This window comes from Notolabrus celidotus, chromosome 13, assembly GCF_009762535.1.
Source record: "Notolabrus celidotus isolate fNotCel1 chromosome 13, fNotCel1.pri, whole genome shotgun sequence".
NCBI classification, from domain to species: domain Eukaryota; kingdom Metazoa; phylum Chordata; class Actinopteri; order Labriformes; family Labridae; genus Notolabrus; species Notolabrus celidotus.
The window spans coordinates 12,643,085-12,668,081 of record NC_048284.1 but is presented as its reverse complement, the minus strand read 5'-3'; the positions used below and the strand labels follow the sequence as shown (position 1 = coordinate 12,668,081).

The 24,997-nt window shown below is 39.5% G+C and overlaps 1 protein-coding gene across 2 annotated transcripts in view; it reads right to left on the bottom strand.

Moving 5' to 3' along the window:
* The window catches only part of utrn (utrophin), a 281,528-nt gene that overhangs the window by 74,870 nt on the left and 181,661 nt on the right, over window positions 1-24,997 (bottom strand). For both annotated transcript variants that reach the window (XM_034699118.1, XM_034699119.1), the window contains exons 58-60: window positions 8,927-9,056; window positions 5,372-5,640; window positions 3,602-3,748 (exon numbers count right to left, since the gene is read on the bottom strand). In XM_034699118.1, the coding sequence (XP_034555009.1) occupies window positions 3,602-3,748; window positions 5,372-5,640; window positions 8,927-9,056 (546 nt within the window). The remainder of the gene's footprint in view (window positions 1-3,601; window positions 3,749-5,371; window positions 5,641-8,926; window positions 9,057-24,997) is intronic.

Here is a 24,997-nt window from a genome sequence, read left to right as displayed (position 1 = left end):
CAAAGCTCTACCTCTGATCTCTACAGGTGCTTTTCAACCGTAGGGACTTTTTGAGAAACTGTTCGCGTTTCAACAGCAGGAACCACGGGTCTAAATTTAGTTCCTCAATAGTTAATCTCCCCATGAAAAGCCTGTTCTCAGGGGTAGTACTTTCCAAAGTTCCAGGAACTTTGGGGGACAGGGCCTGCAATGCTAACTGTTTCTGATAGGTAGAGTACCCGCAGTCTTTTTTTTTTCAACCGGCAGTCTATAATAATATCACAAACAACTGTGTTTAATAGCTTTGTAACAGTAGTCTTCTCTAAGCCTGATTGCACACATGCGACCCTGTCAGCTTCCGGTGGTGCAGTTTGAAGGGTGACCCTGTAAAATGGAGACCTTTTCGGCTGAACATGTCAGTGTTTGTTGAGTTAACAACAGCTGTTGAAACAGAAGGAGTCAGAGGGGCTGCATCCTAGTTTAGTTTTTATTAAATGTCAAAATATCCTCATCAGAAAAGTATTTCATGATAACCAAAAAATGTTTGTGAGGTGTGCAGTCAGCTGTAAGACGCCAGTTGACAGGGTCGCTGTATAAACTGAAACACCGGGCGATCTCTGCCATGGCTTTTAAAATTCCTGTAAGTCAAGTGACCCACTTGACTTCAGGCCTCGGTTGAAATGCAGACAACAATCAGCCACAGGAACTTTTATTTCCTGGAAAAGTGGAACCTTATGATCATCTTGTCCTGGAATCTTTGCAAATTAAAAATCCCATCCTGTCCTCGTTTATCGATACGTTTCACTCATTTTACATTTCTTATTGGATAATGTAAAAAGGCTGTGTCGGCTTTAATTGTCTCATGTGACACCTACCCTGTGGCAGCAGTTTTATGTGCATCAAAATCTACAACATAAAACCAGTGATTCTGTCAACAACAGTCTGGTTTACTTTTTAGGTCAGAAAGAAGCATCAGTATTGATTCCAGCCTGTTTTTAACCAGCTGTAAACTTCTCACAGCAGATTTAAGTGCCGGGAAAATCAAGGTGCTTCATCGTACTTTGCAATGATGTCATAAAACAGGCTTAAAACATTCACCACAAAGACCCAGTTATATGAAAAAATTAAAGTGACATGCAAACTGCTTTTGTTTGTCAAATAAAGTCATGTTGCAGAAATAGGTCTGGAAAAAATAAAATAAAAGGCGTCATGATTTTTTGATGTTTACAATAAGATGCATATGGAAGACAGCGAAAAACACAGCAGCGAACAGCCTCCTCTTCTTCATCATCATTTTATAAAGTAGAGTGATACAGAGTGTTACAGAAACAACAGAGTGGGATGGAAATTGTGTCAACTTTAACCTGAATAATATCACAATCAAGCAGTGTGTCATGCTTGCCTGCAAACATCACATCCTGGATCTGACTGAAACCATCTTACACAAACAAATGACACATTTCTGTCACCTCATATAAAACAAAATACCTTCATTATTGAGGAACCAGCTAAAAAATGGACTCCTTCATTAATAATGTTCAAAGCTTCATAAATCTCTGAGTTATCAATCACACACAGAGTCACTGTGCACCCTGTGGAACCTGTTTATTGACCTCTCAGGCTGTGCACCTGTGCTCCACTCAGCCACAGGCTCTCCTCTCACCAGCAGGCCGACTGGCAGCTCAGTATTGGCAGTGTGTGATATTAAAACTCTCACACACACTCATGCACCTCAGGTGTTAGAGCAGCCAAGTCACCGCTGTCCATGCAGGGGACCTGGAAACAGGCTCAAAGAGACCAATAGCTCAGGCTCTCTCTGGCAGCTAATGGTTATTATGGCCACTGCCCCATTGAGAGGAAGATGGGAGCTGTCTGCTTCTGAAAGCCAGATCATCAAACTACACAGTCAGACCTGGTTTACTAGTAAAGCTGTCGCCGTCATGCAGACTGAACGAAATGAGCAGAGGGCCAACGACGAGACTAAAAGTGAAGTTCAGGGAAACTCTGCTTTCCCAGACTCAGTGTTTGAGTTATGGTCATTCTCCAGGCAGGGAGACCATTAGAAGCAGACTGTACAATACATCGGACGTATCACGAGGCTACAAATTAAGCTCAGCTACGCAGTCTCACTCTGAGGCACTGTCACGCCGAAAAAAGGGATGACTTTTTGGTTTTTCTATAATGCCTTTTCTTGATTTATTTCTGGCCCCATTTATCTGCAGCAGCAGCACGTGGTGGAGGAAAAACTTCAAGTGGAGTTTTCAAACCTCAAAGTTTTCATAACCCCTCTCACACATGACCTCCTGACATATCTGGACAAGGGGGAATGGACCCCCTCCTTGAAATCTGATCTTTCACCCCAAGTGCCAAAACTATGATTGGCTATTCGCCTTTAGAGGTGAGACCATAGACTGTATAAAATATGGACGTAGTATCCGTGACGTCACCCATCTGTTTCTGAAGCGCTGTTTTGAGGCCAATCGGCGGCGGCAGCCATATTGCTGCTGTCGAGCGATTGTGACAGGCTTTGAGTCTCCTAGCCAACAGCAACAGTGTTCCCATCTGCCAATCAAGTCAGCTGTGCCTCTCATTGGAAGACTCGTAATCTCAATATCTTAAAAATTGCTGCATTAGAAAAAAATTCACCCCCCGTGCAGTGTGTGCCGATCAAGAAATGAGCTATCCAGACTACACTCGTCTTTTGTACCAGGCTGTAAACATGTTTATTTCTGCTGTAAAGACTGACTTTTTTGAATTGGTGTGTATATGGTTTCCGGTACTTCCGGAGACAGCCTCAAGCGGATCCTGGATGAACTGCAGTTATTGGCACTTCAATAGACTTATACTTTTAGACCAGAGGTTGCCGCTTGGGTGGGACTTAGGCAGACAATATACTTATTGTGTAGCCATGCGTTCATGTATGTGTCCAGCAGAGGACACACCATAAAGCTCAGGCTGTATACAACAACCGTATGTCGGCTTAAATAGTGAAAAGCTGACCTTGCTTCATCAGGAGATATTTCTGAAAGACCTAGCAGGCTAATTTGAGTTTTACACATATCTGCACGCTCCACAAGCTTAATACACAACATCACTTCACTTCCTTCTGATTTCTTCAACAGAGACTTCTCCACGACTTTCCCTCCAGGCCTGAGACACGCTCCACTCCAAGAAACACTCAGCGACTCCTTTGGCGGATCACACTGAGACGTTTGGGTGTACACAGAGCCAAGAATGTAACTGTTGTTCTCTGAGAAATAATGTCCATTGATGTGCAGCGACAAAGTGCTGCAGCGAGAGGAACAAGAGCTGCGCTCAAACAAAACAGGTACACAGATAGCGAAAGGGACAACTCTCGGGTCCCTCGTGTGTTCGGCTGACACAAAGTGAAATCAGAATACAGGGAGAGGGAGAAGCTCAGGGAGGCAGAGACAAAGACAGACACAAGTGATAAAAGAAACATACAGATAGTAGGAGAGTGAGGGAACGGAAAGATAGAGGATGAGGAAGTGTTGAAGACAGCATTTATTTGGACAAAATGCTGTGGGAGTGAAAGTGGCAGTAAACAAGAAAGAGACTGTGTTTTCTAACATCTGCGTATGATGCAGGAGGTATGCAGTACCTGTAGTAGTTTCCATCTCATGTTGAGCTGGTCCAGTTGTCTGGAGGCGGTGGAGGAAAGCTGGATGTCTAATGGCGTCAGTTCTGCAGAAAGCTCATTGACGTTCCTTACCTCCTGACGTAAGGGGGCGATCTCCTCTCTGAAAGTCTGGAGGAAGAGGTTCGTATTTTTAAAATGTGGAATATGAATATGGTACTGAAGAGATTCAAGGATTTCAAGGAGGCTAGTGTCACGCCAGAACAAATAAGAACTAAAGATTAAATCATGATCTAAGATTTATGACTTTAATCCCAGAATTATAAGCATAATACAGAATTCTAAAGAAATATAAAAATATCAGGGCCTACATACATTTTTTTTTTTTTATCTGACTTTTTTTTTTAATTTAGTGTCAGAATTATGCCTTATTTTTAGAATACTGACTTCAATCTAATGATTCTGCATTTTGCTAAGGATTCTGAGATTAAAGTCAGAATCAAGAATTTCTGAAATCTGACTTTTTAAAACTATAACGTTAATCCCAGAATTCTAAGATTAAAGCCATCCTTTAAAAAAAAGTCATAAAACTGACTTTAATCTAAGAATTCTGCATTTTGCTCATGATTCTGAGATTAAATTCCGAATGTTGAGTTCTTCTTATGAGGAATAAAGTCAGGATTTTGAAATTCAAGTCAAAATTACTGCTTTTTTTTTTTAAATCATGATCTAAGATTTAGGACTTTAATCCCAGAATTATGAGCAAAATACAGAATTCTAAAGAAATATAAAAATATCTACTGGTTTAATCTCCAAAATGTTTTTATTATTTGATCTAATCCTCTTCTGTAAAATACAGAGACTTACCTAAGTGAAATAATATATATATTTTTAAGGATTACAAGATGTGTTTTCTTCTCTCTAGTCTAGAACATAAAAAGTGATGAAATGTAATTCTCACTATCTGTGCTATCTCAATATCTGTGCTGCAATTACAATTGCATCTTCCATCTCATTTTACTGTCATTTATCTTACATTCTAACTTTGTTTAACTCATAATCTCTGATTAAAGATAATGAACAAAGTTTTAAATGAAGTTTTCTTGAGTTCTGATTGTAATCTAAAGTCTCTACCAAGCTGTCAACACAAACTTAATGCCTGCACACTTTGTCAGTGTCTCACTGTCAAACTGAAATCTAATTTAAGAAAGTTTTATTAAATTTGATGCCTCCATGACATGGATATGGAGAGATATAATTGGCCAGTGTCAATACCACAGGGAGGCAATCAGTGAGATGTAAGGTGGTGTAACAGACAGCCAAATGAAGGCAACATTGATGAGTTGCTTTTGCGTACGAAACCTGTGAACCATTACTTCACTATTTTTGGTGCAACTGTTTCTCCTCTCTGCCTTCTCTGTAACTTACTTATGTGTTGTTCAATGTTTATTATCAGGGAGCTCTGTCATGTTCCTGCTTGTTTACCAAATGTGCTGCTTATTTTCAGCTTATTTTCAGCAAAACAAGTCCTCAAATTTGAGGTATAGGATTTGAAAACAAACAAGGCAGAATAATCAAACACAGCACAGGCTTCAACAAGAAGAGTTTGCCTCCAGAAATATAAAAGAGAGAGGCGTATGAACGTCTCTGTCACATCCTAAACAAACTAATTATGGCTTCGGTTTTGAGCTTACTGAGTCAAATCAAAAATGGTATCTACAAGTTACAAAGAAAACTTTCAACTGTCTTGTACAATTCAGAGAAAAACTCCTGATTGATGTCTCTCTGACCCACCATGGTCCTGTCGATGTGGTCCTGCAGAGAATCGATCAGCAGATCCCCCACGGGCTCCCAGGTAGCCTTGGCATCCTCTGCCTGGGTCAGCCGCAGGTCCAGCTGGTCCATGGAGCTCTGCAGCTCCTGGAGTCGCTCCAGGGCTTGCTCCACCTGACTCTGCCAGCCGCCCATGTGTCCCTTCAGACGCTCCCATCGCTCTCTCACCTCGCCCGTCTGCTTGCGGATGGCCCGGGCCAACCCTCGGGCCTTCTCCTCGGGGGTGAGGTCTGGAGGAAGAGAAGGAAAGGGGAGTGTGGAGAGTAGTTACTTATCATGTAGGCAAAGACTTTTTCCTTGTCTTTTGTTTCTCTTAGTTTCAATACAAGTATTTGGTGTGGGGGAGATATTTTCTATAACCCTTGGAAGATAACTCTTTCACCAAAATCTTAAAAAACGTTATTTGTTTTTGGAAAAGACATGCTCATTACAAATGTAATGCTAGCAACATATTTCAAAAAAGTTGTAGCAGATGCATATTTAATAAAGTGTTGCATCACCTCTTCTTTTAACAACACGCTGTAAACATTTGAAAACCATGGAGACCAATTTATGGAGTTTTGACAGTGATAATAAAGGCTAAATTACACCAGAGCCGTCTCCGATCAATCACGGCACCGGTTTCTATTCTAGTCAATCTGGCAACCCCCACCGGATCCGCTCTGATGCGTTTCGGCTGCATCTCTGATCATGCAGGTCGGAACGCAACGGATCAGATACGCAAGACTTCAGGAAGTCAGGCACCAAAACAAAATAAAAACCCGGTTAATTTTCAGAATAAAACACTCTGTGTTATCGTTAGATCGTTTTTATACTTAACTATGACAACAAAAATGTCATTTAGAGCGTGGGCAGGCCTGGAGTCATCAAGTCAGAGGTTTTCAGAGGCTGATAAAGACAACATGGATGAGGAGAGGAGGAGGAGAATCCTTGATTCAGTGATTGCCGTGGGAAAACCTTGATCACATGACTACAGCTGTCCGGCGGTCCAGCTCCGTGCTGCGTTCCGAAAACGCAACCGGTGGGTGTTGATGGACGAGAGCGCATGGAGCTGGACCGCAGCAGATCGGAGACGGACTGGGCACGGATCTGGTGGAAGTCCTGTGTCATCTTGTCCCATTCTTGCCTGATATATGATATCAGTTGCTCACAAGCTCGGGGTCTCCTTTGTCATATTTTCTGTGTTATGATAACCCAAATGTTTTCAATAGGTGATTGTAGGCAGGCTAGTTTTAATTTCCTGAACTCTTTTACAACAGAGCCATACTTTTGTAATGCATGCAAAATTTAGTGTGGCATCTTCTTCCCTTCACTCTTCTGAGTTATGGATGTGGCGTCCATGATTTCCAAAAATAATGTCAAATTTGGATTCGTCAGACCTCAGATAACTTTTCCACTTCAACTCAGTCTATTTCATGGACAAATATGGTTTCCTTTTTGCATGGTACAGCTTTAACCTGCATTTGTGGATGCAGCAGTCATGCCATACAGTGCCACTTGAAGGGCCAAATATCATGGCCATGCAGTATCAGTAATCAGCCTTGTCCTTTTCTTGCACAGAGATTTCTCCAGATTCTCTGAATCTTTTAATAATATTATGAGCTCTAGATGATGAAATCTTAAAAAATTCTAAGCAATTTTAAGTTCAGGAATAATATTCTGAAATTGCTGAACTATTTCCTCACCCAGTCTCCCACAAAGTGGTGAAGTTTTTCCAATCTTTATTTCTCCCTGCCCTTAAATTAACCAGTCATGTAACTAACCGGTTGCAAATTAGCTGGGAGTTGTTCCTCCGGGGTTTTTTTTTTTATGTCTTGTACAATTTTTCCATGTTTTGAAACATGTTACTCTCATTATATTTAAATCAAACACAAATTTTTCATACATTTAAAATTTTACTTAATTTTATGTCTATTCATTTCTATTAATTACAAAAGTCCTTATTTATAGATCTTCGCCATTTTCTTTGAAATATCCTGCTCACATGTGTTGACATTGCAAAAGGTGGTTCCAATCATTTAAGTTGAAGGCTGGAATAAGCCTTTCGTGGGCATTTTGGTCCTCTTCCTGCAAATTACTTTCTATTGTTTGCACATCCTTTGTTTGATTTCAGCCTCGGCAGCAAAACTCAAGATGATGAGGGAGAAGAGAAGGGCAAGGTGTAATAAAAAAGGGAAAAAATGGATCTCAATTACAGTGCGGAAGGAAGAAGCGGCAGTCAAGTCATTGTGAAAGGCACCCTTAAGAGAGAGGGAAAAAAAGAGTGAGAGACAGAGAGGATCGAGGGAACGTGGAAGGCAAGGAGAGGTGATGGGAGGGGATAATTGTGATGGATCAGAGGGAGGAGGGGGGAGGTTACGAAGAGGAGTAAACTGCTCCCTCAATACCCATTTTAACTACAGAGAAAGATGAGCTGCTGTTATGAGTTCTAAGGTCTTGTCTCCAGGGGTGTGACAACATCACACCCTTCACCTGTTGCACCTCTGCAATATTCCGTCTTTGCCCCTCCCTTACATGCATTCACACAAGTCAAACATGTGTGGGACGCACTGCAGAAAGCACAGTTTAACAAAGAATGTATGGTATAAATGAAAAACAAATCTACTTAGTGGGATAAAAGACCAAATAGCATCACCAAGAGATAAAATGTAAGACAATTGCGGGGACATTACTGCTGTGTCACTCAGAACAAAATCCTATCTCTTCTGATTAAACAGCGAGCGCAGCCTCTGATCTTAACTCTTTTATCTATTTATACAATGAGGAGACGCTTTGATATGCGTATCAAAGATCACAGACAACAAGCCTATCAGAAAAGGGCTCTGAAGTCCTGCCACACCCCTACACAGCCCCATGGGTCGCTTTAATTATTTACACAGTAGGGCTTTACTTTGAAGGGAAATGTGCTGACTTAACCAACACTTCCTAACTGCATCCAAAAACAGACTGAGAGAGAATGCTGAATGAGTCCGTGCATATTTAATTCCCCGCTCCTCTGATAAGATGTTGGTATTACCACCGGATTTGTTTTTTAGTGAATGGTGTTTGGAGGACACTTAACCTCAAAACTGGAGCAAACAAGTCTTTAAATTTGATTTTGATGCAAGCAAACAAGCTTTCGGAGAAATTGTAAGTGTTTTCTGCTGCAGTACTGAATAAATAACTGAGCTGATGTGGTACTTCTGGCTGGTTACAAAGGTGTCTTCAAAGGCATTCAGGTCACCTGGGGGTGTAAGACATTGAACTCTTAATCAAAAACTTCCCCCTACTTTAAGTATGGCTGGGGGGGTTGCTGCATGTCATTGTTACGCTTTCTCTTCCCTCATTTCCTGTATGCTCCCTTCTGTATCATTTCAAATAAAGGGAGAAAATACCTCCATATACTTTCTATTATTAATAATATGTCTTTGCATGAGAACTACATTCTGGTAAAAACCTAAATACAGTGCCGCTGCAAGAACAGACCAGTGTATGACTCAAAAATAGTTCAAAGTTTTGAGGAGAGTGTAAACAAACCTTTCTTTGGCTGCAGGTTCTTCCGTGGCTCTCCAGGACCCTCGATGGGCTGGTCGGCAAGAAAAGTACGGGCTTGATCCAAAGTGCTGACGACCAAGTGTTCCCGTTCCTGCAGCTCTGTGTGAAGTGTCTGAAGAAGAAAGGAAAGTAAATACATTAATATGTGACAATGTTGATATGTGAGGATTACAGGAGAAAAAAACAAACTGATATAAAGGTTGGGTTGACGTTTTTTCAAGTGTGTGCTAATATAAAAACTACAAAGCCCCTGAAGTCCTACAAAGTGATCATTCTAATCTTTAATCTAAGTAAATTGTTTTGTGAGTGTTAGTCATCTTAGGCATAGAAGTTATTATCTTTCGCAGAGAAGTTTTAATCTTGTGCATACAAGTTTTATCTTGCATGCACAAGTTATTATTTTTCCCCTGGGGTCATAATCATGTGTGCAAAAGTTATATTATGCATGTCCAAGTTATTATCTTTTCCCCAAAGTCATAATCTCGCACAAGATTTATCTTGCATGCACATAATAATAATAATAATAATAATAATAATAATAATAATAATAATAATAATAATAACTTTATTTATATAGCATCTTTGAAAACAAATGTTCACAAAGTGCTTTGAAAAACAAAGCATGGTTCAGAAAACAAAGTAAGCAGTTAGACAGCGAGGAGGAACTTTAACAATGCAAAACAAAATGCAACAAAGAGGTTAGAAAGAACACACGTAAATTAAACAGTATGAAGTAGTGGGATAATAAACCAGTAAATAATGTTGTTGAGAGGTTTTTCAAGGATAAATAAATTAAATAAATAAAAATGAATAAATAAATAAATATGGATAAGTAAATAAAAGCATTAAAATGACAATAAAAGAGGTTTTCAGAATAAAAGGACGACATCACATCGGGAAAATTAGAAAAAGTGGAAAAGGATAAATTAGAAACATTTAAATAATAAATGAAAAAAAAAAGTAGATAAATAATAATAAACAAGATATTATCTTGTTCCCAGAAGTCATAATCTTATGCGCACAAGTTTTATCTGGCATGCACAAGTTGTTATCTTGTGTGCACAAAAGTTATTATCTTGTGTTTACAAGGTATTATGCACACATTAAAGCTGACTGTAAGAGACCTAATATGTCTCTGTTGTAATCAGTATAACAGTGTGTTAAAGCTGAAAGTGATTGATTGTACCTAGTTCATCAAACATGGCAAGAGAGAACCAACACAACTGCTTCTTGAACAACTTTTATCCTGTGTACACTAAATAATAACTTGTGCACACAAGATCAGAATGATCCTCTATGTAGGACTTTGTCAAAGGCTGTCAAAGACAGTTTATAGAAGAAGAAAACAAGACTTGTGAAAATTCAGAAATTGTATTTTTGTGTAGTTTGCCAAGCATACAATGCCTCATAAATAGTTTAAAGTCTCCTTGGGATTGCAGCATATGTAGCAGAATATCACAGTTAAGCAAACAATGGTACACGAAAAAAATGGGTTCTCTAAGTAAAATAATCGTAACAATTTTATAAAGTTCTTTTTTAGGAAAGCATCCTCCAAAACACCTTTGCATGGTCATACTGGTGCAGGATACGCAGGAAAACGCTTTAAAATGTATTAATTATTTTGGTACAAACATTGGCATTTGTAGATTTATTCCCTAAATGATGCTGCTATAACATCCAAAAATGAAATATCAGTCAAAATCAAAAAGAAGAGACAGTTGTTTTTTTGTAATGACTAAAATAGGATAAGTGAGCTCAATAAGAAACAGCATTTTTAAGCAGTTTATTTTCAGCATAGGGTTTCAAAAGTGAATGACTAATTAATTTCCTCTGCAGGTATGTGTATGTTTAACTCCGGTCTCCTGATATCGTCTGTGCAAATGAACTCCAAATGAACCTGAAGTATTTGGAACGAGGTGTTGTACCCAAATCGCTGCCACAGAAATCTCCACTAATCAACCGTTTCTGCTTTAATCAGCTCCGACATTCATTACAGCGCACAAAACAGACACTTATGATTAACCCACACGTTCTCAAGTTCGACTAAAGAACACGACCAGATGTTCACTTTCAGCTTACTGACGAGATAAACAACGCACTCATAGGCTAATTAGGTGATAGCTGCATAACAAAACACTCTTCTCTCTGCCCATTTTCTCCTCTGTTAAGTGGAAAAAAAGAAGAGGGACGAGTGAGAGAGACGGGGTGTTAGGAGTGTCAGCAGGATTGAGAGCCTTGAGAACAGAGCGGAGGTTAAAGGCCAGAGTACGGGGGTACTTTCTTGAGGTCGGGGTGAAATAATCCAAGTGATCCATGAGTGAAATGAGCTGCTGGGGGGCTGTAACCCTGCAGAAATCATCATTACAGAGCCAGCAAGCAATATCCTGCTCATCTTCTTGCGCAGCAGCTCATACTGTGATGGTTGAATTACCGCACAAACAAACCCAGACACACTCAACGTCTTAGAGAACAAAAAAAAAAGGATATGAAATTTCAAAAAAAGCACTTTGATGGCCAATTTTCTTAACCTTGTGTCAACTACTCAGCCTCTTGTCAGCTCACAGCAGGTAATAAAACCAGATAGAAGGAGTGAGAATGGCATGTAACAGCATAATTATTCTTGTTTTAATAAACGTGCAACCCCCCAGGGGATTTCATTGACTATCGGAGTGTGTGATTGCCTTGAGAGGAGGGGATGTAGTTTGCTGATGCTGAGAGCAAGTTGATTAGATGGGACGCTTTGATAAAGTTTCTGTCTTATCAGACAAGTTCATGAAAATTGAGATGCCAAAAATTTCAGTTTTCATGCACACAACGTTGACAGAGAAGCAGATGACAACATGCTGGGTTCAGCAGGATGGTACATACAGCAGAAGCTTCCAAAGAGATAAGAAGGGAAGGAAGGTAGAAAGATGGAAGTCTGAGCGCAGGCTGTGAGATGTTAACTCTTTTTTTTAATTATTTGCTCTAGTTTCAAAATAAGAGCTCAATGCAGAGAGGAAGTTTCAGTCAAAGTTGGGTTTACTGAGCTGCAGTGACAGTTCCACAGGAGGGGAAAAAAGTGCCCTCACGCTGGAATGGAGAGTCCTACTGGAGACAAATTGAATCACCCCTGCTAATAAATGGTTTGCTCCGTTCTGCTGATTTCCTTCCCCGCTCTCGTGGAGGAAACATAATAGGCAGGTAGCTCAGAAAAGGAACCCTGAGAGATAGAAACTAAATGAGAGGTGATTGAGAAAGAGGAAAAATTGAATGAATGTAGAGCAGAGATAAGAAAAGGAAGATGGGGAGCGAAGCTGAAGAAACAACTTCTTCCTTTTTTTACCATCCGCTTTCTGATTTGCACCCACAGACTCGCACAAATTTGGTGGCGGCTTAAATCAGGCTTTAGAGGGGATCAAACTGGGAGTGAGCGTGTTGACTGAGAAATACTCTTTGCATGTTTCTTCCTGTAAAGTGAGGAAATACTTTGATCTCAGTTTTGTAACGCCCAGAAGAAAAATCTAAATACTGCAGCTTAGCTCAGCTCAGTCAATGCAGAAATAACATGCTTCCAGAGACATCCCTAATTAGTTAAAGCAGGATTGACTGTTGACAACTACATGCAAAAAACAATGTTTATAAGTATACGCAACCTCCAACCAGCAATCTGTCTCACTCTAAAGTGTGCTTTTCCTGTATCAATAGAGCATTATTATTGTTCTAACAGCAGCAGCTATATGATCCTCAACTACTTCCATCCAATATATCTTCACCTGTTTGGTCCTGTATTGTAATACATATTAAAAATTTGAATACAATATGTAGCGGATAGTTTAAAGTTGCTTAAAGCCTGGTTGCTAATCAGTATCATAGAGCTGCAAATAATTACTATTCTAAGATAAACATTTGCACAGGCTTCGGGTGCTCTGTAATCGACTAAATAATCATCAAGGTTAAAATTTCGAGTTTAAGTTGAATTTTCTTTTTTGTTATTATTATGATTTTTTTTGCATTGGATGGGTCACCTGAAGAGAGACAGGAAACACAGGAGGTGAGAGTGTGAACAACATGCATCCATTGACCACAAGTCAGGAGTCAAACCAGCAGCCAGTGCTTTGAGGACTTTGCCTCTGGACATGTGGCGCCTGCTCTACTATCTGAGCTACACCAACGCCCCGACATTGTTAATGTTCAGATTTTGTCCTTCCAATAATCTAACTCCAGAAGTTATTAGATTTAAAATGACAAAAAATGAAGAGAAGAGGTAAATCCTTTGCCAGTTATGTTAAGAAGTATAGTTCTACAAAGAATCCTCTGTTATCATAAATAAATCATAACAAGCATTTCATATTGTTTGATCCACACAATTTCCAACAAGCTGGCCTGACACAACAAATGTTTGTCAGTAAAGTTGGTGATAAAAAAGAGAATGAAATTGGAATGCTGTATTGATCAAACTAACAACTCAGGATTCATATTTTGTTATATATACATGATAAGTCTGGTGTTTAAAGCATATTCCATTATTTCCATTTGAAATAAAATCTAGTCCAACCAAGCGGCAACCTCTGGTCTCAAACTATAAAGCCCATGCGGAAGTGTTATAAACTGCAATACATCTAGAATCCCATGAGGCTGGCTGCAGAAACACCGGAAACCACATACACACCAATTCAAAAAAGACAATCTTTGCAGCATTAATAAACATGTTTACAGCCTGGTTCAAAAAACGTCTTGGCTCTATATAGCTAATTTCTCTATCGGCACACACTGTACAGGGGGTGAATTTTTTCTAATGCAACGGTTCAGAAGATATTAAGATTACGAGTTTTTGCCCAAATAAGGACATGACTGACTTGACTCCCTGACGGGAACACATAGCTGTTGACTAGGAGGCTCAAACTCCGCCTCTTTACGTCACACTCTGCCTGGTTGAGTTCCGCATTTCCAATATGGCTGCCGCCGTCGATTGGCTTCCAAACAGCGCTCAGGAACAGATGGGTGACGTCACGGATACTACGTCCATTGTTTATACAGTCTATGAGTCCAACATGGTAAATATCACCATTAAAAGCAGATATCTATAGAAAAACTAATATCAACTCCAGTGTCAAAAAACAAAGCCAATGTAGAAGTGCCAAAAACTGCAGTTCCTCAAGTGTCCACAGGAGGCTGGTTTCAAAAACTAAAGAATCTCCATTCATTCCCATATTAAACACCCATTTTACAGCAAATTAAACATCTTAACTTCAGAATTCTTTAATATAACTTATCTGTTTTTATTATGTTTAGCTGAAGAGTTATACCTGAATTTGCTAAATTAGGTGTGTGGCAAGATGACAGGTGGGCGCACTGTGACTGTTTGGCAGGTAGCTAAAGGCCAGACTCAGCTCTACGTTTTCTGTCTGTGTTAGGGTTGATCAAAGGCTAGGTGGGAATAGCATTTCCAGTATGGTGACGTGATGTCAACCAGTGGGTGAAGTCACGTAGACTACCGACATGTGGTATACAGTCTGTAGTGAAAACCAGTCACATTCCATCTAGCTCATGTATCAAACTTAATGTAACTGTTTTAACTGCATGTCTCAATAAATGTTGAATTCATGTCAGCAGTGTTTCCCCCGAACACTTTCTTTCAGTGCAGACTGGCTTCAAAGTGACTCAGACGAAAGTCACAGAGGGTTGTAACGACAACACAAGTCGTGCCAAGTAATTTCCTCTGTTGGAAACAGCTCTGTCTGTTTTTGCAGCCACTGGGTCCCCCCACAGTTCAGACACATGACAACACCAAAGACCTTTTCCCCGACATGCAAACAAGTCTTTCTAGTGAAACTTCAACACCTTCATGTTATCAGAGCGTCACACGGGGACACACTTTTTGTGGGAGCATGAGAGGTAAATATCAAACACGTGTTGTGCTTTCAGGTGAAGAAAAAAGCTCTATATTTTTCTTTACTAAATCCCTGCAGGCCTGTGAGTGATAAGACATGACTGTGTATGTCAAAGATAAAAACAGGCAGGTCTTCTTTTGCTCTTCTTCTTTCTAAAGTCGTTTTTTGGCACATTAGAATATATGCAGAAAAAGGAAGGACTATCCCTCTTTAACATCCATCTTTTAACGGACAGTGATTTGACCTTGCCTGTGGTTGTGCTCAGGTCTGTGTGTGTGTGTGTGTGTGTGTGTGTGTGTGTGTGTGTGTGTGTGTGTGTGTGTGTGTGTGTGGCCTTAAGCGTACTATACTCTTATCACTGTGTGCCCTGTGCTGCCATGGTGATAAGATACCATCACAACACTTTGCGAGCTCTGCCAAACATCCCTCTTCCAGCTCTCAAAAAACCCTGATATCTCTGCCTCTCCGCATTATTACCGCACCCCTCATCTTCTTCCTGAAAATAAAGCCCTCTGAAAAGAAACCTGCACAATAATGCTGCTCTGAAGAACACAAAAACACCTGACAGAGACTGAAGGAGCCCAAACAATCGGGGCTCACTCACATCTAAAGACACTGTCAGGAAACCTATACCTTTTTATTTATATACATATGTTTCTTAGATGCATGCGTTTTTAGATATTTGTGGTTTTGCAAACTATTGTTACCTGTAATTGATCTGCCTGTGACCTGCTGCTGCTGCTGATAGATGATTGTTGTGTGCAATCAAACTATCTCACATGCTTCACTACTCTGAAGCTTCCAATCTTTGCAAACAAATAAAAACACAACACAGCTTCAGGTGTCAGAATATAATGTGTGACTGCTAGGGTGAAAATCAAATAATAAGGAAAAGTGGAAAATAATGCACATACACTTTTCTCCAGGGATATGCATTAACACGTTCCAGTTTTTTTCTTTTTGCTGTTTTCTTTAAAATATGTATTGAATGTGTATTTTTTTTTATGTTTTTTACTGACTGAATTATTTTTATATTTGTAATATTGTATTATTATTTTTAAGTTATATTTTTGGGTCTTTTACACCTTTATTTGGAAAAATAGGACAATAGATAGAGGAAGACACTTGGAAAGAGAGCAGGGGAATGACGTACGAGAAAAGGGGTCGCAGGCTGGACTCTAACCTGCTACATGGGTGTGCATTTTTACCCTTAGAGAAAGCCCACACCCATTGCTGACTGCAGGGTTCCCACTCTTTTCCAGAGATCATTTTCCAGGACCAGTCTGGTCAGGTGCTGCCAAAAAAGATCTGTCTAAACTTCAAATAGCTCAAAATAAAGCCGCAAGAGTCGCTCTGGCCTGTCCATCAGGTGTGTGGCTGAGTATAGACAGTATGCATGCCAGTCTTTCATGGCTCAAAGTAGACAGGAGGTTGGCATGCAACCTTGCAAAATTTATTAGGAATATTTGTTTTAGTAAACAACCAAATTGTCTTTTTTCACAAATAAAGTATGTGAGGGACCAACACAGTCACAGTACCCGGCAGGCTGTTCAGGTTCATTTAGTTAAGAAGAGACCAAGAACTGATGCGGTGAGCAGATCTGGTATGTATAGAGCCATCACACTTTGGAATAATTTACCAGTCACTATAATTGAAGCCCCCAGTAAAGCCAGTTTTAAAAGACTCTTAAAGGAACACCTTAATCAGAACTCTAACATTAAAGAATTTTAATTAATTTTAGTAAACATACTGTTTTGCTTTTTGATTCATTTTATTGCATGTTTGAAGCATTTTCATTTTTTCTATTTTATGTTTGTAGCATGTTTCTGTTTTTGTATTTCATGTTTGTAGCATTTTTCTGTTTTTTTTGTATTTTATTTCTATAGAGCATTCACAGTTTTTCTTTGAAATGTTTGTTGAATTTTTAGTTTTGTATTTTATGTATATTTTGTATGTTATGTTTTGTTTTATGTGGACCCCAGGAAGAGTAGCTGCTGCGTTAGTGGCAGCTACTGGGGATCTGAATAAAGAAAGAAAGAATGAAAGAAAGAAAGAAAGAAAGAAAGAAAGAAAAATGAAAGGAAGGAAGAAACACAGAAAGAAAGAAAGAAAGAAAGAAAGAAAGAAAGAAAGGACATTTTCAGTGATGATCAAGCTGGTATGACAGTTTAAATTTAGTTCCTAATTTAGTTCCTAAGTAGTCTAACATGATCCTCTCAGTGGAAGTCTACATTGAAAGACGTGTAGTCTATGGCTATCTATGAAATCATCTCTTACATGCTTAAAAATTATGGCAAATTGATTAAAGAATAATGCAGCCACAGATGTATAGCACTTTAATGATGGGCAACTCTCATCTCAGCTTTCTTTTTTATCAAAAAATATAAAATTAGCTAAGTAAAAAAACAAAAGAGCCAGCAAAGGAAGCTGGAAGTTGCCTTACTGAAACAAATAAGTAATAATAATAATAATCAGAGGAGAACTGAATGACAAAAATGGCCCCAAATATTTCTGAACTCAACTCAAACTCAAAAAATACCTGCTTTATCATGGTTTAGTCATGTTGGAATCATTTTTCAGAACATTTTACTTTTTCTCCCATTTCCCAGGTGTTTTCCAGTACTGGAAAACTGGTCAACTGTTTTCCAGGTTTTCCAGGACGCGTGGGAACCCTGTGACTGTATTTTCAATGCAAATTCAAATGTTAGAGTTATTTTTTACTCAAGTTACCCATTCATGTCTTTGTTGATGTAACAAACTAACACGTTGCCATTAACTTCCAGCTTTTACATCTTAAAGCAGCATTTTCCAGTGTTCTGATCACGCATGCTGTGCTAACCAGACTGATGTATCGTCAGCAGACTCATTAGCACTCACTTGTTTGTTTCACGCATCCCTGAAAACATGGAGCAATTTTCAAATTCATTTCCAGTTGTGTGTTCAAAAATTAATCCTCTCTTTTTGGGGGCTAAATGAATGCCTGAGGGAAACATCTGACTCCCTCTGCTAAATGCTGCAATATGTATGCTGCCTGTCACTTAGTGTTAGCACGTAGCGTACAGTTCACTTTGACAGCTTTCTTTTTGATGACTTTGTGCCCCTAGGCTTTAAAAAGGCAGCCAGCGTCTCCAGAGCCAGTCTGAGATTGTGTCCTGTCCGGTCTTTTGCTTGGTCACTTCACTGTCGACCCCTCCTCTGTCTCGTTGCCTCTGTTATGACGTCTGTTCTGGGAATATAGAGCTTACAGTAACAGGATAGGGGTTGTATGAGGTACTTGTTTATAGTAAGTGTATTAGCCTTGTCCAGCTTGGCCCTCTCAGTGCAGCAATCAGCTGTTTAGAAAGAGACTGAACTGAAGGAAAAAATGAGTGACTGACAAACACATGGCTTGCTATGGACACAGAAGGACACATTTATGAGTCAGAGTCTACAGAGGAAGACGTAAACTCAACGAACGGAAGGAAAGTGTGGAAATCTGGTGGTGCACTGTAAGCCCAAGCTCACTAACCAATGAGCTCCTGCTATCAGGAGTAGGACTTGGTAACAACAGTATTTCAGGACCTTTCTGAATCATAGAATACCAGTGGCTCACATACGGCTTCAGCCTGCTTCGCTCACCAGAGTTCCCCACCTTGTACTGAACGCTGCTGTTTTACAAACTTTCTTCAATTTTCAGAAGTTAAATCAGAAAACCAGACAAGCCTTACTGCTTTCAAAGTTTCTTGATTGCAAAATGACACAACTCATGGTGCACACGGTGTGTTTGCGGTATGGGTTTGCTGCTGCTGCACGGGAAGACTGAGCAGAGATAACTAACTCTACACACATTACTCTGTCTACCCGATGAGTTTCACCATTCCCTGCTCCAATTTAAGTCAAAATTAGTTGTAAAAATAAAAAAATGAGACAAATTTTACCAAATTTGGGACAACTGGATTATATTTGTTACCCCCAAAAGAGCAGATTTTATTTGATCTCCCTGGTAATATTGTTTTGTAATTTAACTATTTAATTTCTGACTGGTTATTGACGATTTTGTTGACAGCAGCGGCAGGCGACCACCCTGGTTCTTGTTCATAGTTCCATTAACATTGTTCTTTTTTTAATTAAGCTGTAACAGAGTTCTTTTTAAGTGAATAAGTGAGCCTTATCTGGCAGAGTTTATCCCTAGCAAATTGTCAGGTCTGTCCATAAGAGGTCATTGTGTATCCACTGTCATTGTTTCTTTTTCACAATTGCTGGCAAATTGAAGTGTGGACACCATAATGGATGAACAAAAACTGATCCATGGTCTATGTGACCTTACCCTCTTTGGACTCTTATTCCAGGATGGCTGATGTTGTTTTTTTTCTGGACTCAAAACAAATAAAACTGGAAGGACTTTTGTTTTTACTTTTACAAATGTTGCTATGCTGTTGTATCTAGCTGTCCATTTCAAATAAAGATACAATTAAAAAAATATATATATACCAAAATGTACAATATAGCTATCTGTTGTCCAGGCCAACGTGAAGTGGACCCATTCATTAAGGCTGATAAGCTGATCTGCAGGAGGAGGAACATGTGTGTGTCACATTCGGTAATGGTGAAAAATGACCAGGCTTTCTTACAGCAAAGTACAGCTCTGAAAAACCTTCATATAGAGCGCACACTTAAAATGATATTAGTGTTTGGGTTGGAGCTTCTTATAATGAGCTAAATCACAAGGTAGACCTGACCCTATCTGCTGCCTAGCTCCTGTTCATGTTCTCCAGTCAGTTTGAAAACAAAGGGGCTGATCCTCTTTGGCATACAATCACTTATTGTTGACAAGCACTTCATACAACCCCACGTCAAAACCCTGAACTGTTCCTTTAAGAGCCTTCTACCAGAAACATGTACCACACTCCCTTTACTGAGATCATACCTGCTTCAACCAAGATACATACTGCAAGGAGAAACATGTTGGAGGGCAGAAGATGCACCATTTGAACTTTAACAAATCACTGCATGTGAGAAATGACATGAAAATGAAGCTGCTAGTGACTCAGCTAAGGTCAATGTAGGTATACACAGCACTGCTACGATGGTGTAACATTTCATAAGGTATCTACTAAAACCTGTGCTCACTCAGCAGGGCCCCAAGCAGCTGCCCACAAATGTAAACAAAGCAGAAAAAACAATTAAAAGTTATCAAAGCGAGGCACTCATGAGTTTAAAAAAAGAAGTCCTTCCATGCCTGAGAGATAAGGTAACGTCTAGCACAGCAGTTAAATCCATTTCGCTCTCTCCTTTACGACCTGTCCGTTCAGGTGCAAATGGAGCTAATCAATCATGCGGGCACAATGATTAAGATGGGTTCTGTGGCGGATTATTAAACCCTCTTCCCTTTAGACAGGGTAATTGAGGATATCGATACTTATTTCACTTCTTAGTTAAACAAATTCAGAGTTAAATGGAGTTACACTTTTCCTTTTTTTCTCTCCATCTATTTCCATTCTGAAACCTTTGAAGGAGTGTTTGAAAAGACCACAGTTGACTGGCCTAATAATGTGGACAAAAAGCAAACTGTAGCTGCAAGATAAGCGCTGTTAAAAAACGCCCACAAGCAGTCGCTCCCTTGTTGCTCCTCCTCGATGTAAAAAGCTGTTAATTTAATAGAGCAGATTGATGAGTTTAATCAGCTGGATGCTGACAAAGGCCCTTTATTGGATAATTGAATGTGCAATTAATAAATGCTATTATGGCCATTTTAGTGGGGGGGGAAACACAGACGCAGATCAATACACAAAGGAGGGAGCGAGAAATACAACTAAGCGCTGAGCATCTCTCTCCACATATTTTCCTCTTTCCACCTATTTTCTCTTAATCCAATTCTGCCTCTTTCTACAGCTTCCTGTCAATCACTTTCTCTTCTGTCTGGACCAATGCTCTCTCATATTTGTCTTTCCTCTGATTCTTTAATAACTGCAGTATCAGTTGCTCTCTGTTGGGTTAAGTGGCTCAGCTGTCCCCTTTTATCTCCCAGAAGAAAAGAGGGAAAGAACAAGTTTTTGCACTTAGCCCTTCTAAGCCCTCCCTACCTCATAGACGTCAATTTCCATATATCTCAACACACTTCTCTCCTCACTCTGAAAGAACAGCCGGTGTGTGTATATAAACGCAGTGGCACAGGAGCCTTCACAGGCACGTGTTTTTGTAAGTCGGTGTCAGTGTAAGCAAGTAATAGAGCATGACGTGTTCAAAGCCCCGGCTTTTTGTGCTGCTCAACCCCCTTCATCCCTCTCAGGGTCGGCAAGACCTCCGGGCCAATTTATAGAGAACACAGAAGAGAAGGAGAAAAAAAAATTGATAGTCAGAATGAAAATAGAGCACCTATTCCTGTGTACTCAAAGCTGAAGACTTGGAAACAAATGGAGTAAAGGAAAGAAATATATGTTCTCTAAAAAAAAAGATGCAAGGATAAGAGAGTCCAACAGCAGGGTGGAAAAAGAGAAGAAAACCAAGAAGAAGAGCTGAGAGAAAGTAATGAGAAAAGGAAAGTGAAAGTGGAGATGCAGGAAGATTGTATTCTCCTGTGGTTATTGTGTGCTCTCAGTTCCATTCCTTATCTAATGGAGTGTGTCTGATTGGCTGGTTTGAGACCGGTGGTGTTCTCTGTCAGAAACAGAGTAAGTCTAAACATCATTCATCTTAAACCTCACAGGACAAATGTTGATTAACCTGGACAGAAGGTTACTGTCTCATGACTCTAAATACTGATAAACTTAGACCAGGGGGTCTTTGATTCCTGTCGAGCTCCTGAAGTCCTGCAAAGGTGATCACACTGACACATTTATCTTGTGCGCACATGATAGCAAGTTATTAAGATATCAGTTGTGCATGTTGTCTCTTGTCATGTGTGATGCATCAGGCATAAACATTAACTTTTGGCTCCAACTTATAGTTTATTCTGATAATAACAAATGTATATTATTATATTACTCTACAACAAATCTTAGAAGTGTTTCATATAAGATATAGGGGATCTCTCGAACACATGTATGGATGATTAGCACTTTCACTAGAGAGACTGACTTACTTAAACGTGATAAAGAGGAGCTTTTCACATAAACAAAATACAGAGTGAATTCCTTGAATAACTATCTTTTACACAATCCATCCATCCATTCATCCATCCATCCATTATCTTGACCGCTTATCCCGTTAGGGGTCACGGGGGGCTGGAGCCTATCCCAGCTGGCTTTGGGCGGACGACAGGGTACACCCTGGACAGGTCGCCAGCCTATACCTAGCCTTTATTTTATTCTATTTCATTTTATTTTATTTTATTTCATTCTATTTTACCTTTATCATTGCTGTTATTATTGTTATTATTTTATTTAACTATGTAAGTACATTGTTGTATTCCCCTGTCCTGTGTTGTAAGCTGCTGTAACAAAAGAATTTACCCCCTAATGGGTGACCAATAAAGTATATCTCATCTTATCTTATCTTATCACAGGGCTAACACAGAGAGACAGACAACCATTCACGCACACACTCACACAGGCAATTAAGAGTGATCAATCAACCTGGTGAGCATGTTTTTGGACTGTGGGAGGATGCAGGAGTACCTGGAGAGAACCCATGCATGCATGGGGAGAACATGCAAACTTCACACAGAAAGGCACCTGCCCGGCCAGGGATTCGAACCAGGAACCTTCTAGCTGTAAGGCAACAGCGCTATCTTTTACACATAAGATACTAAATTGTGCCCACAAGACATTTACCTTGTGTCTACAAGACAGTTAACTTTTCGCACAAGCTAGTAACTTTAAACACAAGATGATAACTTTAAACACAAGATAACTACTTGGATGTACCAGATTATGACTTTTTACTATATAGTTATTAATGTGCACACAAGATAAAAAATGACCTAACATGATACAACAACATAATATTTCATGCACACAAGATAATAACTTGTGAGCACAAGAAAGTTATCGTGTGCTGTGTAATTTATTTTCTTGTAAATGGTCTTAGAGAAAATGTTAAAGTGCTTTTATAAATAAAATGTATTATTATTATTATTAATCATATCCACACAAGATGATAAACTCTAGATAGATTCTTGTTCTCACAAGATGATTAACTTGTGTGCACAAGATGATCACCCTGTGGGACCTCAGGGGTTCAGTGGAATCTAGATATAAGCTTGGCAGAGCACCTCTCTTTCTTCTGTTAACCTTAATCATTAACATGTTCTCTTTGTGCATATCTGTCCTGCAGAGACTGCATGTGTGAAGTTCTTAATAATCACCCAACGGCCTTTTCTTCTACCTGGATACAGTCGATTCACATAGTCTAACTTTGCAGCACTCTACTTTTCTGTTAAGTCTTAAGACATGATTCTGTGAAAAACTATAATTTCACCTAATCTGTTCTGCTTTTGAATGATGAATCTTCATTAAATCATTAAAGACTATACTTAGCAGGCATTACAGCAGCCAAGAAATTGATTGTCTGCCAATGCAAAGAGCTCCACTCTCTGTCTCTACAGTGGATCATTTATCTGCCTTTCCCAATTTAGTCTCTTCAAATTTAGTGATGCAAGAATGTGCCAAAATATAGCTTTTAATATTGCAGTCAAAGTCTCCTGGTTCTTTTAAGAAGGTTATAATTAGAAAAAAGTGAAAGGACTTTTATTAGATTTGCAAAAAACAATTAAAAAAAGAATCACCTAACTCTAAATAAAACATATTTTTCTCTTTTTCCTCTCTCTTCCATATTCTGTTTTCATCTTTCATGAATTCATTATAAGGTGTGTTTAATTTACATTCACATAATTAAAAAAATATCTAATCTAAGCTTTTTTTAGAAACTAATTATGTCTCTGTGTGCATTACTGCTGGATGAGTCGTAATTAATATCGAAATGTGATATTAAAATGCACCTGGCATGTCATTAAACAAATAAAAAACTTACCAAAACTTAGAAAACCTATTATAGCAAATGCACACAGTCTGGGAACAAAACTCTATAGCTCTATAGCTCAAATAAGAATCAATAAGCAAGGATATTTAATGGTTGCATGTGTTTGTTTGGGGCCATTCAACTGTTGATCTCAGTGTCTTGTGATCCCATTCCCATACATAAAAGCAAATATGTTTACTCTTAAGGCGTTTTGGGGGAAGAAAATAATGGCGCAGTGATCGGGGCAGCGGAGAAACGCATTACGATGTCAGGAGCAGCAACAGCAACAGCAGCAGTGTCAGCCAGTGGACTGAGAGTAAACAGTAGCCACGGGGTGAGTCATCTATCTGAAAGCAATTACACGCCAATGCACTACCACAATAACCAGTGTTTACGATAAATAATACAGTGAGCAACCAGGGTGACAAATAGCAGTGATGACAGAGGCGTGAATGGGTCGGCACAATAAAAGTATTGATTTCTTGTTTGGATAAATGATACAGAGTGGGATAAAGGTGATAAATAAGAAAAACATTCTGAATGAAAGACAGAAAACAACAGCAATGATGGTCAAGATGTTGATATTAGTCTTTAAGTCTGAGTGGAACCATGTGATGTGTATTGCGCAGAGTGAGTGTAAAAACAGTATATGACATCATGACATGTTGCTGCTTTAGACGCAGAAGTACTCAGAGCTTTATCTAAATTCTATGTTACTTTGTAAAATAAACTTCTAACATGGACGTCAATTAGTAACACTGTGACAACAGACATCATTTAAGCTGAGGTGGTCAGTACATTACAGTTGTGAACGACTTCGCTCTGGTTGTTGTTTCGGTCTCAGCAAATAGCTGTTTAATATGATTCTGGTTCTGCTTGAGGTTTCTGCCTGTTAAAGGAGATGTATCCTTGCCGCTGTAACTTGCTAAATGCTGCAAAGTGCTCTGCTCATGGTGGATTAAGATGAGATCAGACTGAGTCCTGTCTGTAAGATGGGACTGGATCTTATCCTGTCTTGATGTTGGGTCTTTGTTAATATAACATATACCCCTTTTCGACCGAGGCAGTTTCAGGGCCGGTTCGGAGCCAGCGCTCAATTGAGAACCAGTTTTTCGTGTTTGGACTGTGAGTGAACCGGCTCCTGACTGGGAAAACCGGTTCCAGAGCGGCTCCAACTCTTTGTTGGTCTAGAACCGCGAGCCGCTGACGTCAGGGGCGAGGGCGAGGCGCGGAGTTGCCGTGA